We start from the raw sequence: 21,144 nt of genomic DNA on the forward strand, positions 1-21,144 counted from the left end.
AATCAGTACAGAAGGGACCCCCATGAGCCCCGTGATCAGTGCGGAGCAGTGCGCAAGGCTTATATGCCTCCATCCTTGGTCGAATGGACAATCATTTAATTTCACTGATGGTTAGCCCATTATTAACACACTGTCAAATTGGTTGTAGAAAAGAAACAGACATTGATTTCTGTTAAATACATAAATTATAGCCCCCCCCCCTTAATGGTGCCCTTAGGACCTGCCTACTTTGCCTTCCCCTCATCCCAGCCCTGGTGAAGGAAAGCAGAATCTGCATATCATAATTACTTCCTTTTATTAATGTATGAAATCCCTTCAGAGATCACCGGTTACCTCTCCTAACATCTCTGTTTAGTAAATAATCGTATTCACCATATATTAACAATTCTGGAGCACCTTTTCTTATAACTGAGGTATGTGCCGTTCCTCTGTTATTCTTCCTAGAAACTTATAAATAAATTGACAACCGGGTGTTACCAGTTGGGGGTGTGTCCCTACACAGGTTGCAATGTCCAATCAGTGCGCACAGTCTCAGACTGTGTAGGGACACACCCCTTTGACAAGGGGAATGATAACGCCCAGTAGTCAATTCATACGTTTCTAGGAGGAATAACAGAGGAACGACACAACATAGAGTTCTAAGAAAAAATGCTCTAGAATTGTTCTTTAATGGGGAATACAATTATTGACTAAAACAGACATGTCAGCAGAGATGGCAGGTCCCCTTTAAATAGATGTTCAAAGCCTTTATTTGGGATGGGGTAACATTATCTAATATACACCACATTCTTATTCAGCTTCTCCTGGGGGGAATCAGTATAATATTTTTCTGAAATAGACTCTTTTAAAGGGGTATTCCGACAATCAGAAAACTTATCTTCAGTCCCTGGACCCCTACTTGGGTAAACCTTAGCTGAATTTAAAGGGGTATTCCCATCTCGGACATTTATGGCATATCCACAGGATGTGCCATAAATGTCCGATAGATGCGGGTCCCACACCTATGTCTAGAACAGGGGCCCCCCTGACGCTCCGTCCTAACTTCTGCTGCTTTCGCTATGCTCCAGCCACTGACTGACAGGATGGACGGGTTTTCCGGGAAACAGCCAAGCGTCTTTTGCTACGCCGTTTCCGCAACATCCATAACAGAGAATGGGAGTTACAAAAACCGCGAGCGTAACGAAAACCACAAAAGTCGACTTGCTACGCTGTTTCCGTGACTTCCATTTATTTCTTAGGGAGTTTAGGAAACACTATAGCAAAACGTGCTCGACTCTTTCCGGAAAACACAGCCACCTGGTCAAAAAGTAGCTGGAGCCCAGCGGCAGAATTTGGGACCGGGTGGTCAAAGGGTCCGGTTATAGAGATAGGTGCGGGTCCCAGAGGTGAGACCTGCGTCTATAGTACATTTATGGCGTGTAATGTGGGTATGCCATAAATGTCCGAGATGGGAAAACCCCTTTTGAATGCAGAAGCACCCGGTGTTCTAAAACGGGCAATTTCGCATACAGGAGCACCCTTCCGGGATGGGACGTTACCGAGAATGTGACATCAATTATTGACAATGATAAGGAACCCTTTCACCGTTTGCACAATTCCGCACCGAATTCATTAACTATTTGATTAGGTCGTTTGGTAAATGATGATGTCATCGGTTAACGTAGATAAGGCTACCATTACGTAATCCATTTATTATGGTTCATGTTTTATAACACTTTCAGAGTGACACCCCCGTTTACAGCCGCTTTGTTAGATTAGGAAACAGAATTCGGAGTCATTCTCGAATATAACGTTATGATCGGAATCGGTCCTGATAATAATCCTGCCGGCTGTAGAATATATTCTATATTATATGGTATTCTCACGATTTGACACAATTCTTAATATTTTACTTGAGTAGCCTCATTCCGGCTGTTGCTCCCAGTAATGTTCTGGTCTCTCTGTGCTGTTTGGAAGGGATAATTTTCAGAGCCTCGTCCATGCAGGGTTTTAGTACCTCCCCGGCCTGGGCTGGATTATCAGCATAAGAAGAAAGCCCTGAACCTAATGATAGAAATAAATGACCGATATATGTTGTATTATTATATGTGCTAATTTGAACAATCAGCTGCAGTGCAAAGCATGGAGGACAGAACATCAGTTGAATTGTCTGATGAGACAGGAAGTTGATTTTTGGACTACCTTTATTTAGACTCACAATAGACAACACAGCTAAGTTATAATCACATATAATCGTTTAGTAATGGGGCAGCTGACACTGAACAGAATAAATAGCAGGTAAGTGGTTTTATACGTAGGTAGGGTGGAGGCCCTGAGGCCTGATTCGCATGAGCGTTGAACAACGGCCGTCACATGGACCTATGCAATTCAATGGGGCCATTCAGACATGCGTTGATTTTCACGTAACGTGTGTCCGTTGCGTGAAATTCACTGCAGGTCCTATTTTGGTGCGTTTTTGCGCACCACGCAGCCCATTGAAGTCATCCGGACCGGTTGCTAAAGAAATGATGAGGGAAAAAAAAAAACACCTCCTTCAGTTTTCTTGCTGACATAAAAAATGCATGACATACGCGTGTAAAAAAAACGCAGCCGCGCACCGTACACGGATGAGACACGGAACTGCAATGCAAGAGAAACGCTGCGTTTTTTTTTTTACGCGCGCATAACGTAAACGCTCGTGTGAATCTAGCATTAGGCATACAATATGGTGAGGGCCCCATCCCATCTCTGCAACTGGGACCCCAACTGACCCCCTGTCCCAGTCACATATAGATGTCTATAAGGACCTGTTCACACGCAAACTCAAAAACGTCTGAAAATACGGAGCTGTTTTCTAGGGGAAAAAAACTCCTGATTTTCAGAAGTTTTTTAAACCACTCGTGGTATTCGCTGCGTTTTTTACAGCCGTTTTTGGAGCTGTTTTCTATAGTCTATGAAAAATGGCTCCAAAAACGACCCAAGAAGTGACCTGCACTTCTTTTTCGCGGCCGTTTTTCAAAACAGCCGCCCAAATAAATGGCCCGTCGGAACAGAACGCCGTTTTTCCCAATGAAATGAATGGGCAGATGTTTGAAGGCATTCTGCTTCCAATTTTTTGGCCATTTATGGCGCGAAAAACGGCCGAAAATAAGCCGTGTGAACATACCCTTAGAGTTATGTAGACAGCTGATACAGCGACGGTTTTAGGCCGCAACGGAATTCTGTGTGGAAATTCCGCAGCATTTACAGTAGCAGCAAAGTGGATGAGATTTAATAAATTTCATGCCGACGCTGCGGGAAAAAAACCCTGCAGCGTAAACGTTAATAAATGGACCTCCGGTGCGGAATTAAAATTCTCAGCACGTCAATTTATGCCGAGATTTCGTTGCTATTCGGTTGCGAGTTTTCTCCATCGAATTCAATGGGGATGCAAAACCAGCAACAGAAAGCCAGAACTCTCTCCTCCTTCCTGCAGTCTGGACTCCTGGGATGACGTTGCATCCCCTGTGACCGCTGCAGCGTCACAGAACCTGCAACGTCATCGTAGAAGGCCGGACTACGCGCAAAAGAGTGAGAGGGGGTAAGTATGAACTGAACGGTTAAAAAAAGTGCGGTTTTTCGGAAGAAAGGTGCTGCGGGTTCCATGCGGGATACACTGCGCAGTTTTTGCAGCGAGTATCCAACCCGTGGGAACCCGGCCTAAGACTTATAAACAGAGATTCATATACATGTGTCACAAACACTTTTTGGTTCTATAGGATTTATGAATGGCATCCCCGTTTTCCTGTTTTGGGATTGCACAGGATTAGAAAAACATGGCTGCGGTCTTCAAGAAACAGCGCCACACCTGTCCTTGGGTTGTGTCTGGTATTGCAGCTGAGCTTTATTGAAGCGAATGGGGCTGAACTGCAATACCACACACAACCTGTGGACAGGTGTGGCGCTGTTTTTGGAAGAAAGCAGCCATGGTCTGCTAATCCAATACAACCTATACAACCCCTTTAAGAATAAACCATCAGGCTACATGTACACGTGGCGTAATTTGATGTAAAACTGCAGGTAAACACGGGAAAAATGCGCACTTGATAATGTGTTTTTTGATGCGGTTTTTAGGTGCTATTTTTACATTTTGATGCGGAAGTGCCGTATTTATTCTGTGGATTTTGGTGCGTGTTTTTGTTTGTTTTTTTTATAAAGTTGTCAGATACAATTCTGAGACGGAAACCCAAGATAAATAAACATGCTGCGGATTTTGAAATACGCACCGCAGGTCAATTTATGTACGAGAAAAATTCAGCAGCGTGTCGATGAGATTACTTGTAGTACTGCTGGTAATGTATTACGCTGCGGATTTGGCGCAGGAAAATCTGTGCGGCAGTTCTGCATGGAATACGCATCGTGTGCATATGGCCTTAGAAAGAGGGATCCCCTGACTGGAGAAGAGGAACGCGGATGCGACGCGGGATGAGATCATACAGCACACAACGTGTTTTTGGCTGTCGTTAGGCTTGAATTGCCCTGTCAATATTTGACTTTCTGAGACCTATGAACATTATTGATTAATAGTCTGAACTTGGAGCAATCATCAGAGAACTACGAAGGACTGTAGAAGCCTTTCCCTGCCACAGCAAAGTAATGTTCACACTGAGGGAATGTTCACACTGAGGGAATGTTCACACTGAGGGAATGTTCACACTGAGGGAATGTTCACACTGAGGGAATGTTCACACTGAGGGAATGTTCACACTGAGGGAATGTTCACACTGAGGGAATGTTCACACGCCCAACGAAAAACCGCTGTAAAATACGGAGCTTTTCTATGGAAACCAGCCTCTGATTTACAGCCGTTTTTTGAAAAACGTCTCAAGAAGTGACATGCGCTGCTCTTATACAGGGCTTTTTTTACGCGCCGTTTTTACAAACGACGCGTAAAAAAACACCCCGTGGGAACGAAACGCTGAATACACCTGATCAGCAGAAGTATCACATAATAGGATTAGATACAACACCTCAGGAGACGGTATCACACATGGTAGGATTAGATACACAGCTCAGCAGACAGTACCATACATGATAGGATTAGATACACAGCTCAGCAGACAGTATCACACATGATAGGATTAGATACAGCAGCTCAGCAGACAGTATCACACAGGATAGGATTAGATACAGGGCTGAGCAGACAGTATCACACATGATAGGATTAGATACACAGCTCAGCAGACAGTATCACATATGATAGGATTAGATACACAGCTCAGCAGACAGTATCACACATGATAGGATTAGATACAGCAGCTCAGCAGACAGTATCACACATGATAGGATTAGATACACAGCTCAGCAGACAGTATCACGTATGATCAGATTAGATACACAGCTCAGCAGACAGTATCACACATGATAGGATTAGATACAGCAGCTCAGCAGACAGTATCACACATGATAGGATTAGATACAGCAGCTCAGCAGACAGTATCGCACATGATAGGATTAGATACAGCAGCTCAGCAGACAGTATCACACATGAGAGGATTAGATACACAGCTCAGCAGACAGTATCACACATGATAAGATTAGATACACAGCTCAGCAGGCAGTATCACGTATGATCAGATTAGATACACAGCTCAGCAGACAGTATCACACATGATAGGATTAGATACAGCAGCTCAGCAGACAGTATCACACATGATAGGATTAGATACAGCAGCTCAGCAGACAGTATCGCACATGATAGGATTAGATACAGCAGCTCAGCAGACAGTATCACACATGAGAGGATTAGATACACAGCTCAGCAGACAGTATCACACATGAGAGGATTAGATACACAGCTCAGCAGACAGTATCACACATGATAAGATTAGATACACAGCTCAGCAGGCAGTATCACACATGATAAGATTAGATACAGAGGCTCAGCAGTCAGTATCACACATGATAGGATTAGATACATTGCTCAGCAGACAGTATCACACATGATAAGATTAGATATAGAGGCTCAGCAGACAGTATCACACAGTATAGGATTAGATACAGCAGCTCAGCAGACAGTATCACACATGATAAGATTAGATACAGAGGCTCAGCAGACAGTATCACACATGCTAGGATTAGATACACAGCTCAGCAGACAGTATCACACATGATAAGATTAGATACAGAGGCTCAGCAGAAAGTATCACACGATAGGATTAGATACAGCAGCTCAGCAGACAGTATCACACATGATAGGATTAGATACAGCAGCTCAGCAGACAGTATCACACAGTATAGGATTAGATACAGCAGCTCAGCAGACAGTATCACACATGATAGGATTAGATACACAGCTCAGCAGACAGTATCACACATGATAGGATTAGATACACAGCTCAGCAGACAGTATCACACATGATAGGATTAGATACACGAGCTCAGCAGACAGTATCACACATGATAGGATTAGATACACCAGCTCAGCAGAGAGTATCACACATGATAGGATTAGATACAGAAGCTCAGAAGACAGTATCACACATGATAGGATTAGATACAGCGGCTCAGCAGACAGTATCACACATGAAAGGATTAGATACACATCTCAGCAGACAGTATCACACATGATAGGATTAGATACACAGCTCAGTAGCACACTGTCCCTGGAGATTATTTCATGATGCCCACATAAGGGCCATACAGTGCCTACATAATGCTCCTTTTGCTCACAGTACAATCGTATTTTCGGCCGTTTTTCGGGCATTTACGACAGATTTTTCCACCTGCAAAAAACTGTGAACAGGGCGTTACACTGTCTGCTGAGCTGGTGTGTCTAAGCCTATGATGTGTGATACTGTGCTTCAGAACTTGTGTATCTAGACCTATCACATGTGAACCATACAGCACTACATTCCTCAACATTGCCAAACCCAGAAAACAGTAGCCTTGTAAATAGAAACTAATAGACAATAAATGGAGGTGCTGCCCAAAGCAACCAATCAGATTCCAGCTTTCCTTTTTCCAGAGCAGCTTAGAAAATAAAACACCTGGTGTGATTGGTTGCTGTGAGTAAGTGATGCGATTGGTTGCTGTGGATATGTGATGCGATTGGTTTCTGCAGGTAACGTCCATTTTGTACAAGTTTTCTCAAATGCGTCTCTCAGACATTGCCTGAGGTAAAAATATCCAGACACAAACCTGCAGGATGTGAGAGCGGCCATGAGATGAAAGGTTACTGCCAACTATGTCCACGAAGAACCACTGCCAATATATACTAGTATATATATGCTTAAAGCACCACAGACACAATTGTGGTGAGGTAAGTTGTCAGCCATTTTGTAGTAAGAACATTAACCGCTAGTTCACATGGAGAATTTTAACACTGTTTTTGACACGGAAACCGCGTTGGAAACCGTCAAAAAACGCCCGAAATAGCCTCCCATTGATTTCACACAAATTTCACATGCTCCTATTTGATTTTTACCATGAGCGGTAAAAAAACGCTCGCGCGGAAAAGAAGCGACACGCCCTATCTTCGGCCATTTCTGTCTCTGACCGTTTATTGATATCAATGGGAAGCAGAGATCGCGTTTTTGCCAGCGGTGCTCAATGGCCGCGGCGAAAAACGCTGCAAATTTTGAGGCAGATTTTTCTGCCTGCAAAAAACGGTGTGAACAGGGCCTAAGGAGATGAAAAAATATATACATTCACTAACAGCAAGAAGAGATCTTAAAAATGGTGAGGAATTTACACAGAAAGTATATTAGAAAATGGCTGAACTTTATACAATAAAAGAAAAACTTAACGATAGACTTTCTATTGAGTCCGTGCACCGATACATTTATTTCCGGAAATAGCCGAACAGACACGAAGCGGCTGAACGCTCACAAGAGACCTTCAGCTGCTTCGTTCTAGCGATTGGTGGGGGTCTCAGTGCTCGGACCCCCACCAATCCAAACTTCTGACAAAGTCTATTGGAATGACCGAAACAGCCAAGTACAATGCTCGGCTGTTTCCATCCAGTTACATAGAAATCGAATGAAGTGATGGGCGGATGCCCGACCACTGCTCCACTCACGCTCCTCCTCACTGCACCCCGCCGCGGGGGTTCGGGATCCTCGTTTTCGCGATCGGGCGGGGTTCCAGAGATTAGACAATTTTTACCTATCCTGTGGATAGGTGATAATGGTCAATTCTGGAGCAACTTCTTTAATCCATTTAAGGTACCCTGGTCTTATATAAAGGGAACGTTGTGGGTTAGCGGAACCAAACAGATTATATTTGTACCTTGGACCGCGCACGTGTGGACTTGAGAAACGATCCCTGTGTCATTCTCCTTGTGTGCCGGCCATTGATATACATAAAGCGAAGTATGAGATGATCCAGCATCAAACACCAAGCCGTACTGCAAGACAAAATGCACTGCGTCAAATCAACCAATAAAAAATAACCGCAGGCGTCCGTAGTAAATTTTCGGTGCATTGGTACCTGGCTCCTGAGATTTGACCTTGCTATGTACTCAAATGCTAAATTACAAATATAATAATATACTATAAAACACAATGCTATAACACGCCATAAAACTACTATGGTATACAATGCATGTAATGCAATAATATATACACAGCGCAATACAAGACTATAATCTGGAATACACCATGCTATAATAGAATGTAATAAACAGAGAAAATGTCATAACATAACAATGCGTAATACATCACTAAAATAAACTACAATAAATGCTAAACATATTGTATTAGGCCCCATGCACACGACCGTAAAAAAACCTCCGCAATTACGGACCCGCCCGGTTCTATTGGCCGCGGACACCTTTTCGTATCGCTACGGAAGGGTGTCCGTGCCGTAGAACCGTGTTGGGAATTACGGAGCATGTCCTACTTTGATTTTTAGGGGTCGTGCTCCCATACTTTGTGTGGGAGCACGGCACGAAAATGCGGTCCGCGGCAGTCGGCCCGTGCCCGCAGTCGCGGGCCGTGATTACGGGCACGGCCGTGTGCATGAGGCCTTACACAGTGCAATATAAGGGCATGACCACACGTGGCGGAATTGCTCTGGAAATCCGCAGCGGACACGTTTCTCCATTGCCTTCCACTTCTATTTAGTTGTGTTCGTTTACACGTTGCGGACAATTCCGCTGCGGAGCATAGGCTGCGGTGCGGAATTTGGTGTCCGCAGCATGCTCTGTCTGTTGCGGAGCAGTGGCGGACTGGTTGCGGACTCATGGCGGAATTTCTCCATTGACTTCAATGGAGAGTCTAAATTCCGCAATGAAATCCGCAGCTGTCATGCACATGTCATGTGTGCTGCGGAGCGTATTGGTTTTTTGACATGACATTTCTTCATTCTGGCTGGACCTATGTATTTCTAGGTCTACAGCCAGACTGAGGAAGTCAATGGGGCTCCCGGAATTACGGGTGACTATGTGTGTGCACCCGTAATTACGGGAGCGTTGCTAGGCGACGTCAATAAATAGTCACTGTCCAGGGTGCTGAAAGAGTTAAGCGATCGGCAGTAACTCAGCACCCCGGACAGTGACTACCGATCCCAATATACAGCAACCTGTAAAAAAAATACTTACCGAGAACTCCCTGCTTCTGTCTCCAGTCCGGCTTCCCAGGATGACGTTTCAGTCTAAGTGAAGGCTGCAGCCAATCACAGGCCAAGCACAGGCTGGAGCGGTCACATGGACTGCCGCGTCATCCAGGGAGGTCGGGCTGGATGCCGAAAGAGGGACGCGTCACCAAGACAACGGCCGGTAAGTATGAAATTCGTTTACTTTCACTAGATAAAGTGCTGTCCCTTCTCTCTATCCTGCACTGATAGAGAGAAGGGAAGTACATTCACCTCAATACGCAACGGCCAGTCCGCATCAATTTAATGGCCATTTTAGGCAAAGCCGCAACTGAATCTGCAACGCAGATTCTGTGCGGCATTGATGCGGACAGTCTGGGCATGCCCTAATAAATAATGCAAAACAGTCCATGCTATAAAAGCGCATAATAAAATGCTACAATACTTCTATAAGGTCTAGTTCACACGGAGAAATTTTGAGGCAGATTTTGACCTGCTTGCACTTTCGGTTTTCGCCCAAGGTCATTGCGCACCGTGGGCAAAAACGCAGCGAAAAAACACTTTTTCTGCCTCCCATTGATTTCAATAGGAGGTCAGAGGCGCAATCGCGGCATGTAAGCTAAAAGCCGCTCTAGAAAAAAAGTGCTTCTGCCTTCCATTGAAATCAATGGGAGGCCGTTTCTTAGCGCCAGTTCCGACGAGCTTTCCACATCAAAATCAGCGCCAAAAAACTCTGTGTGAACTGGGCCCAACGAGTATAACAACACAATAACATAAGAAAAGAATAACATTATACAATATACATTATACACTATCCTACATAAAGTAAAGTAAAGTACTATACAATGTAATTCAATGATATAACACAAGACAATGCCACATCATATCACTGCCCATAAGACAGACTGTGCCATACTATATCTGGGTGTAATAATACTACGGGAGCGGACATATGTATCAAATGGAGTGTGATACACGGTTGTAATGTAAGATATACCATAATAACAAAAGAGAAATTCAATGTGAAAAATCGGAGCCAAAAACTGCATCAAAACTGTGTGTGATCGTGGCCTTAGCAAGATCAGCTGGTCACTTGGGCAATCTGTGAGTCCATGGGCAGTTTTACATAGTGCCACCCCAAAACCAGTGCTACTGGCACGGGATGAGGTGTTAACTACACTGCATGAATGCAATCTGGTGGCTTTATTATGGAACTGGTCAGTAGCAACTGACGGACAGGTTGCAGCCCCCGCAGTAGATCAGTCACCCAGTGTTTCCTCAATGTCTCCTCTGTACTCTCCGTTCCCTCTACTTCCTATATTTAATTTACAGCTGCTTTCCCGTAGATCATACTTGTAAAATGATAAGTACAATACATCTACTTTATGTTTATAACTTTATTAGCTTTTTTTATTAGGTATCGTAATTGTTTTTTTATTGTGTATTTGAAACAAAAATAACTTTTTGCAATGACTAATCAGTTCTAATCAGCAGTACTACGCATGCACTGATTAGGATGCAGGGACGCGCGCGTTCACTAAACTATGGTTCCAGGCGTGAACTCGCCTAGTACGCTGCGTGGCCCCTGTCAATCAAAGGAAGAAAGAAAGGGGGGGGGGGGGTGAACTGGGGAATGACGAGTGGGCATTCTGTTAGAGCTTTGGATGACAATCAGGGTTGTTCTGTATTCGGGGCTAGCAAACTAACCTTCACATTTCAAGATGCTTAATATAAGTAGGGGTCACTAAAGTGTAGCTAAACGATTGACAAACTTCTGACATGTCATAGTGATATGTCAGAAGATTTGATTGGTGGGGGTCCGAGCACTGAGACCCCCACCAATCGCTAGAACGAAGCTGCTGAAGTTCTCATGTGAGCGCTCAGCCGCTTAGTGTCTGTTCTGCTTTTTCCGGAAAGCCGATGTATCGGAGGACGGGCTTATAGACTTTCTATTGAGTCCGTACATCGATACATTTATTACCGGAAAAAGCCGAACAGACACGAAGCGGCTGAGCGCTAACATGAGAACTTCAGCAGCTTAATGCTAGTGATTGGTGGGGGTCCCAGTGCTCGGACCCCCACCAATCCAAACTTCTGCCATATCACTATGACATGTCAGAAGTATGTCAAACGTTTAGCTGCACTTTAACCATCATAGTCTAAGGAAAGTGTCCAATGGTAATATAGGAAGGGCTTCATATTTATTTATATTCACATACTGGCAAGGGCAAACAGGGTTTTAAAAGGGGAAGGGTTTGCAATATGTTGGTTACAGGCAGAAATAATAATTTATCATGAACATCTATGGCTGTGTGGCTGAATCTCCTGAGCTGCGCTGGGGCTTTTCCAGGTACTAGTAAAGCCCCCAAGTGTGTCTCTCCCTTACTGGACAGGAATAGAACTAGTATAAAACTGTCCCCTATATACAATAATATAACTACTATAATACTGCCCCTATATACAAGAATATCACTACTATAATACTGCCCCTATATACAAGAATATCACTACTATAATATTGCCCCCTATATACAAGAATATAACAACAATAATACTACCCCCTATATACAAGAATATAACTACTATAATACTGCCCCCTATATACAAGAATAGAACTACTATAATACTGCCCCCTATATGCAAGAATATAACTACTATAATACTGCCACTATATACAAGAATATAACTACTATAATACTACCCCCTATATACAAGACTATAACTACTATAATACTGCTCCCCATAAACAAGAATATAACTACTATAATACTGCTCCCCATAAACAAGAATATAACTACTATAATACTACCCCTATATACAAGAATATAACTACTATATTACTGCTCCCTATATACAAGAATATAACTACTATAATACTGCCCCTCTATATACAAGAATATAACTACTATAATACTACCCTTATATACAAGAATATAACTACTATATTACTGCTCCCTATACACAAGAATATAACTACTATAATACTGCCCCTATATACAAGAATATAACTACTATAATTGTAATGGCAGGGGGTAGGGAGACGGACAAGTGAGCCCTAATCTACACGCCACTCTGTCCCTGCCTACTTGCAACGACCCGCCCTAGGCGACGGGGTACAACTGGGCGGCGGTCCCTGCGCTCAGTAAGTGCACGACAAACACAACAAACATACAAAGGAACACAAGCAAGGAAAAGGGGCAGTTGCCCACGGCAACACCGTGAGCAACCAGAGTGGTGAACGAGCCGAGTCAAGCCAGGAGTGTGCGAGGTACAAAACGAAAAGCAGAAGAGTAGTCGGTAAGCCAGGGTCTGTATGGAGCAGGATCAAAAAATAGCAGGAGCTGTAGCTGGGCCAGGAAACCACAAGGAAAGAATCACAAGCACCGAGGGACAGGAAGGGCAGGCTTAAATAGACAGAGGGCGGGAGCTAGCTGAGTCTGGCCAGGTTACGATAGGCTCTCCCATTCCTAAGCCTGCCAGCCTGAATGGTGGAAGCAGGAGTCAGTCTCAGGGATGTATTCTCAGGTGCTGACTGATTAGTTCTGGGAGTTAACCCCGAAGCTGTGCCTGGCAGATCCTTTACAGTACCCCCCCTTTTATGAGGGGCCACCGGACCCTTTCTAAGTGGACCTGGCTTACTGGGGAAACGCAGGTGGAACCTCCTGACCAATACCCCAGCGTGAACATCCCGGGCGGGTACCCAAGTCCTCTCCTCGGGCCCGTATCCTCTCCAATGGACCAGGTACTAGAGGGAGCCTTGGACCATCTTGCTGTCCACAATCCTGGCCACCTCGAATTCCACCCCCTCAGGGGTGAGGACGGGAACAGGAGGTCTCCTCGAGGGAGCCAAGGACGGGGAGCAGCATTTGAGGAGGGAGGCATAAAACACGTCGTGTATCCGAAAAGACGGGGGTAACTCCAGCCAGAAGGAGACAGGATTGAGGACCTCAATGACCTTATACGGCCCAATAAACCGGGGAGCAAACTTCTTGGACGGAACCTTGAGACGCAAGTTCCTAGACGACAACCACACCAGATCCTCGACCATAAACAGGGGGTTAGCAGAACGTTTTTTATCAGCCTGAGTTTTTTGTACGCTCTGGGACACCTCTAGGTTTTTCTGAACCTGGGCCCAGACTGTGCACAGTTCCCGATGAACGACCTCTACCTCGGGATTGTTGGAACTACCAGGTGAAACGGAGGAGAACAGTGGATTAAACCCAAAATTACAAAAAAAAAGAGAGACCCCTGACGAGTTACTGACTCGGTTATTAAGGGAAAATTCGGCGAGGGGAATGAAAGAGACCCAATCAAATTGACAGTCAGAGATAAAACACCTTGATTGATTAGTCCTCTCCGTTTGGCCATTGGTTTCAGGATGGAAGGCAGAGGAGAAGCCATAACCTGGTCTAGGGAGTCAGAAGAGGGATAGCTAACTAGCAGGTCTTTCAGGGCATTCGACAGACCCAACCTAAACTGGCACCTTAAGGCAGTGTCATTCCACCGAGAAGCTACGCACCACTTCCGAAAGTCAGAGCAATACTCCTCAACAGGTCTCTTACCCTGACTTAAGGTCACCAGCTGACTCTCGGCAAAGGCAGTCCTGTCAGTCTCGTCATAAATAAGTCCGAGAGCAGAAAAGAAACAATCAACGGAGGAAAGTTCAGGGGCGTCAGGAGCCAAGGAGAAGGCCCACTCTTGGGGCCCTTCCTGGAGCCGGGACATAATTATACCCACCCGCTGGCTCTCAGAACCTGAGGAATGAGGCTTTAAACGAAAGTAAAGCCTACAACTCTCCCGAAAGGAGAGAAAAGCCCTCCGGTCCCCTGAGAACCGGTCGGGCAACTGGAGGTGGGGTTCAAGAGGTGCGGTGAGGGGAACTACCAGGGTAGCATCAGGCTGGTTGACCCTCTGAGCCAGGGCCTGGACCTGTAGGGAGAGACCCTGCATTTGCTGAGCCAGGGTCTCACGGGGATCCATAGTGGTGTCAGGGACCAGGGGTAGACTAGGTATGGGCTTGTGATTATGTAATGGCAGGGGGTAGGGAGACGGACAAGTGAGCCCTAATCTACCCGCCACTCTGTCCCTGCCTACTTGCAACGACCCGCCTTAGGCGACGGGGTACAACTGGGCGGCGGTCCTTGCGCTCAGTAAGTGCACGACAAACACAACAAACATACAAAGGAACACAAGCAAGGAAAAGGGGCAGTTGCCCACGGCAACACCGTGAGCAACCAGAGTGGTGAACGAGCCGAGTCAAGCCAGGAGTGTGCAAGGTACAAAACGAAAAGCAGAAGAGTAGTCGATAAGCCAGGGTCTGTATGGAGCAGGATCAAAAAATAGCAGGAGCTGTAGCTGGGCCAGGAAACCACAAGGAAAGAATCACAAGCACCGAGGGACAGGAAGGGCAGGCTTAAATAGACCGAGGGTGGGAGCTAGCTGAGTCTGGCCAGGTTACGATAGGCTCTCCCACTCCTAAACCTGCCAGCCTGAATGGTGGAAGCAGGAGTCAGTCTCAGGGATGTATTCTCAGGTGCTGACTGATTAGTTCTGGGAGTTAACCCCGAAGCTGTGCCTGGCAGATCCTTTACAATAATACTGCCCCTATATACAAGAATATAACTACTATAATACTGCCCCTATATACAAGAATATAACTACTATAATACTGCTCCTATATGTAAGAATATAACTATTATAATACTGCCCCTATATACAATAATATTACTACTATAATACTGCTCCTATATACAAGAATATAACTACTATAATACTTCCCCTATATACAAGAATATAACTACTATAATACTGCTCCCTATATACAAGAATATAACTACTATAATACTGCCCCTATATACAAGAATATAACTACTATATTACTGCCCCCTATATACAAGAATATAACTACTATAATACTGCTCCTATATACAAGAATATAACTACTATAATACTGCTCCTATATACAAGAAAATAACTACTATAATACTGCCCCCTATATACAAGAATATAACTACTATAATACTGCCCCTATATACAATATAACTACTATAATACTGCTCCTATATACAAGAACATAACTACTATAATACTGCTCCTATATACAAGACTATAACTACTAAAATACTACCCCCTACATACAAGAATATAACTACTATAATACTGCCCCTATATACAAGAATATAGCTACTATAATACTGCCATCTGTATACAAGAATATAACTACTATAAGGGCATGACCACACATGGCGGAATTCCTCCGCAACTGTCCGCATCAATGCCGCACCTAATCCGGGTTGCGGATTACGGCTGCGGATCTGCACAAAATGTGCAGAAAATTGATGCGGACTGGCCGCTGCGGACTGCAGGAAAAGTGCTTCCCTTCTCCCTATCAGTGCAGGATAGAGAGAAGGGACAGCACTTTCCCTAGTGAAAGTAAAAGAAATTCATACTTACCGCCCGTTGTCTTGATGACGCGTCCCTCCTTCGGCATCCAGCCCGACCTCCCTGGATGACGCGCCAGTCCATGTGACCGCTGCAGCCTGTGCTTGGCCTGTGATTGGCTGCAGCCGTCACTTCCACTGAAACGTCATCCTGGGAGGCCGGACTGGAGACAGAAACAGGGAGTTCTCGGTAAGTATGAACTTATATGTTTTTTTACAGATACATGTATATTGGGATCGGTAGTCACTGTCCCGGGTGCAGAAACAGTTACTGCCGATCGCTTAACTCTTTCAGCACCCTGGACAGTGACTATTTACTGACGTCTCCTAGCAACGCTCCCGTCATTACGGGAGCCCCATTGACTTCCTCAGTCTGGCTGTAGACCTAGAAATACATAGGTCCAGCCAGAATGAAGAAATGTCATGGTAGTAAAAACAATACGCTCCGCAGCACACATAAGATCTGCGGACTTCATTGCGGAATTTTGACTCTCCATTGAAGTCAATGGAGAAATTCCGCCATGAGTCCGCAACCAGTCCGCCACTGCTCCGCAACAGACAGAGCATGCTGCGGACACCAAATTCCGCTCCGCAGCCTATGCTCCGCAGCGGAATTGTACGCATCGTGTAAACGAACACTGCTAAATTAAAGTGAAAGTCAATGGAGAAACGGCTCCGCTGCGGATTAACGCTGCGGAGTGTCCGCAGCGGAATTTAAGTGAAATTCCGCTATGTGTGAACCCGCCCTTATACTGCCCCATATATACAAGAATATAACTACTATAATACTGCTCCTATATGCAAGAATATAACTACTATAATAGTGCCCCTATATACAAGAATATAACTACTATAATACTGCCCCTATATACAAGAACATAACTACTATAATACTGCTCCTATATACAAGAATATAACTACTATAATACTGCTCCTATATACAAGAATATAACTACTATAATACTGCCTCTATATACAAGAATATAACTACTATCATATTACCCCTACATACAAGAATATAACGACTATAATACTGCCCTTATATACAAGAATATAACTACGATAATACTGCTCCTATATACAAGACTATAACTACTATAATACTGCCCCTATATACAAGAATATAACTACTATAATACTGCTCCTATATACAAGAATATAACTACTATAATACTGCTCCTATACACAAGAATATAACTACTATAATACTGCCCCTATATACAACAATATAACTACTATCATATTACCCCTATATACAAGAATATAACTACTATAATACTGCCCCTATATACAAGAATATAACTACTATAATACTGCCCCTATATACAAGAATATAACTACTATAATACTGCCCCCTATACACAAGAATATAACAACGATAATACTACCCCCTATATACAAGAATATAACTACTATAATACTGCCCCCTATATACAAGAATATAACTACTATAATACTGCCCCTATATACAAGAATGTAACTACTATAATATTACCCCTATATACAAGAATATAACTACTATAATACTGCCCCTATATACAAGAATATAACTACTATAATACTGCCCCTATATACAAGAATATAACTACTATAATACTGCCCCTATATACAAGAATATAACTACTATAATACTGCCCCTATATACAAGAATATAACTACTATAATACTGCTCCTATATACAATAATATAACTACTATAATACTGCCCCTATATACAAGAATATAACTACTATAATACTGCCCCCTATATACAAGAATATAACTACTATAATACTGCCCCTATATGCAAGAATATAACTACTATAATAATGCCCCCTATATACAAGAATATAACAACGATAATACTACCCCCTATATACAAGAATATAACTACTATAATACTGCTCCTATATACAAGAATATAACTACTATAATACTGTCCCTATATACAAGAATATAACTACTATAATACTGCCCCCTATATACAAGAATATAACTACTATAATACTGCCCCTATATAGAATATAACTACTATAATACTGCCCCTATATACAAGAATATAACTACTATAATACTGCCCCCTATATACAAGAATATAACTACTATAATACTGCCCCCTATATACAGGAATATAACTACTATAATACTGCCCCTATATACAAGAATATAACTACTATAATACTGCCCCCTATATACAAGAATATAACTACTATAATACTGCCCCTATATACAAGAATATAACTACTATAATACTGCCTCTATATACAAGAATATAACTACTATAATATTACCCCCTATATACAAGACTATAACTACTATAATACTGCCCCTATATACAAGAATATAACTACTATAATACTGCCCCTATATACAAGAATATAACTACTATAATACTGCCCCTATATACAAGAATATAACTACTATAATACTGCTCCCTATATACAAGAATATAACTACTATAATACTGCCCCTATATACAAGAATATAACTACTATAATACTGCTCCCTATATACAAGACTATAACTACTATAATACTGCCCCTATATACAAGAATATAACTACTATAATACTGCCCCCTATATACAAGAATATAACTACTATAATACTGCCTCTATATACAAGAATATAACTACTATAATACTGCCCCTATATACACAAGAATATAACTACTATAATACTAAAGCTATAATAAGCTGGAAACACCAGTTGCCAGAAGAACAAGATAAACAGAGGATGATCACTTGTTTATTTTTTTATATTGTACATTGACCTAATAAGAACAGCACCACAGGGTATGTGCAAATAACGAGAGACAGGGTGTGTGCCCATAATCCAAATCTAAGTATTTAAGCAGCAATTTTTATTAAGTAAAATGCGATCCAATTAATCCAGACATTCACTTACCAAACATTGGACCCCTTTTATTATGCAGTTTACGCAGGTTGCTGTGCGACAAATTTGTGACTTTAAGTGGGTGTTGTCTCCAAGAAGACAATGTTTAATCCACATTTATTAAGAGAAATACACACATTTTGGCACAGATTTTATTTTCTGACTCTCAGACAGTTCAAAATGTGTTAAATTTATTGATAGGTATGTGCCTTTTAATAAATTTTGCACCAATCTCTCCAAATATCTTCTTTACTTCAGGTGCCCATACACATTAGATAAACACTGGCAAAGCCCACTAATGTTATCGGGGCAAGCCAACCATCTAATGCGTATGGGGGTAATCCGACTCCGTCAACATGTCAGGTGAAAGAAAGATCGGGCATGTTGGAAATCAACATGCCCGATCAGAACACATGAATTCCCAGCTCGCATGTATGTTTGGGTCAGCCCCTGACAGCACATTCCGGTCCAGGAGGATCCCCTGACGTCACTGTGTTTGGACAGTGACGTCAGGGGCTCCTCCAGCAGAGGAATCCCTGGTCAAAGCGTCGGAAACGCTCTGGCTGGGGATTCCACTCCTAGAGGGAGCCCCAATGCAGTTATCTACTGGGGGGGGGGGGGGTGGCACTGTCTACAAGGGTTGCGTGTGTGGCATTATCTACAGAGGGCACTGTGGCAGCATCTACAGAGGGCACTGTGGCAGCATCTACAGAGGGCACTGTGGCAGCATCTACAGAGGGCACTGTGGCAGCATCTACAGAGGGCACTGTGGCAGCATCTACAGAGGGCACTGTGGCAGCATCTACAGAGGGCACTGTGGTAGCATCTACAGAGGGCACTGTGGCAGCATCTGCAGAGGGCACTGTGGCAGCATCTACAGAGGGCACTGTGGCAGCATCTACAGAGGGCACTGTGGCAGCATCTACAGAGGGCATTGTGGCAGCATCTACAGAGGGCATTGTGGCAGCATCTACAGAGGGCACTGTGGCAGCATCTACAGAGGGCACTGGGGCAGCATCTACAGAGGGCATTGTGGCAGCATCTACAGAGGGCATTGTGGCAGCATCTACAGAGGGCACTGTGGCAGCATCTACAGAGGGCATTGTGGCAGCATCTACAGAGGGCATTGTGGCAGCATCTACAGAGGGCACTGTGGAATTATCTACAGAGGGTACTGTGGATGTTTGGCATTATCTACAATGGGCACTGTGGATGTGTGGCATTATCTACAGAGGGCACTGTGGATGTGTGGCATTATCTACAGGAGGCACTGTGGATGTGTGGCAGTATCTACAGAGAACACTGGCATTATCTAGAGGGGTGTGGCAATATCTAGAGGGGTGTGGCAATATCTAGAGGGGTGTGGCAGTATCTACAGAGGGCACTGTGGCATTATCTACTGAGGGCACTGTGGCATTATCTACTGAGGGCACTATGGCAGTATCTACTGAGGGCACTGTGCCAGTTTCTACAGAGGGCATCGAGGCAGTATCTATAGAGGGCTCTGTGGCACTATCTAAAAAGGGACTGCCCTATCTTGACATTTGTGTGTCTGCCAACCGCTGCCAACTGAGCCGCCGGACTGCATTTAGCGACACTTAAGCTGGAAAACTGGATTGTTGAAATAAGCACGTGAAGAAATCTCACAAATTTCCGTTAAGTTTAAACCTAGCGCTAATATTATATTAATGTAGTATTATTGTAGTAATATAGTATTGTTATAGTAATGTAGTATTATTGTAGTAATATAGTATTGTTATAGTAATGTAGTATTGTTATAGTAATGTAGTATTGTTATAGTAATGTAGTATTATTATAGTAATATAGTATTGTTATAGTAATGTAGTATTATTGTAGTAATATAGTATTGTTATAGTAATGTAGTATTGTTATAGTAATGTAGTATTATTGTAGTAATATAGTATTGTTATAGTAATGTAGTATTGTTATAGTAATATAGTATTATTATAGTAATATAGTATTGTTATAGTAATGTAGTATTATTGTAGTAATGTAGTATTGTTATAGTAATATAGTATTGTTATAGTAATGTAGTATTATTGTAGTAATATAGTATTGTTATAGTAATGTAGTATTGTTATAGTAATATAGTATTATTATAGTAATATAGTATTGTTATAGTAATGTAGTATTATTGTAGTAATGTAGTATTGTTATAGTAATGTAGTATTGTTATAGTAATATAGTATTCTTATAGTAATGTAGTATTATTGTAGTAATATAGTATTGTTATAGTAATGTAGTATTGTTATAGTAATGT

The 21,144-nt window shown here is 43.0% G+C and overlaps 1 protein-coding gene across 2 annotated transcripts in view; it reads right to left on the reverse strand.

Moving 5' to 3' along the window:
* Positions 1–21,144, reverse strand: part of LOC142659067 (ectonucleoside triphosphate diphosphohydrolase 8-like) — a 46,280-nt gene that overhangs the window by 9,005 nt on the left and 16,131 nt on the right. For both annotated transcript variants that reach the window (XM_075834788.1, XM_075834789.1), the window contains exons 3-4: positions 8,248–8,365; positions 1,893–2,043 (exon numbers count right to left, since the gene is read on the reverse strand). In XM_075834788.1, the coding sequence (XP_075690903.1) occupies positions 1,893–2,043; positions 8,248–8,365 (269 nt within the window). The remainder of the gene's footprint in view (positions 1–1,892; positions 2,044–8,247; positions 8,366–21,144) is intronic.

The sequence above is a fragment of the Rhinoderma darwinii genome, chromosome 8, assembly GCF_050947455.1.
Source record: "Rhinoderma darwinii isolate aRhiDar2 chromosome 8, aRhiDar2.hap1, whole genome shotgun sequence".
Taxonomy (NCBI): Eukaryota; Metazoa; Chordata; class Amphibia; order Anura; family Rhinodermatidae; genus Rhinoderma; species Rhinoderma darwinii.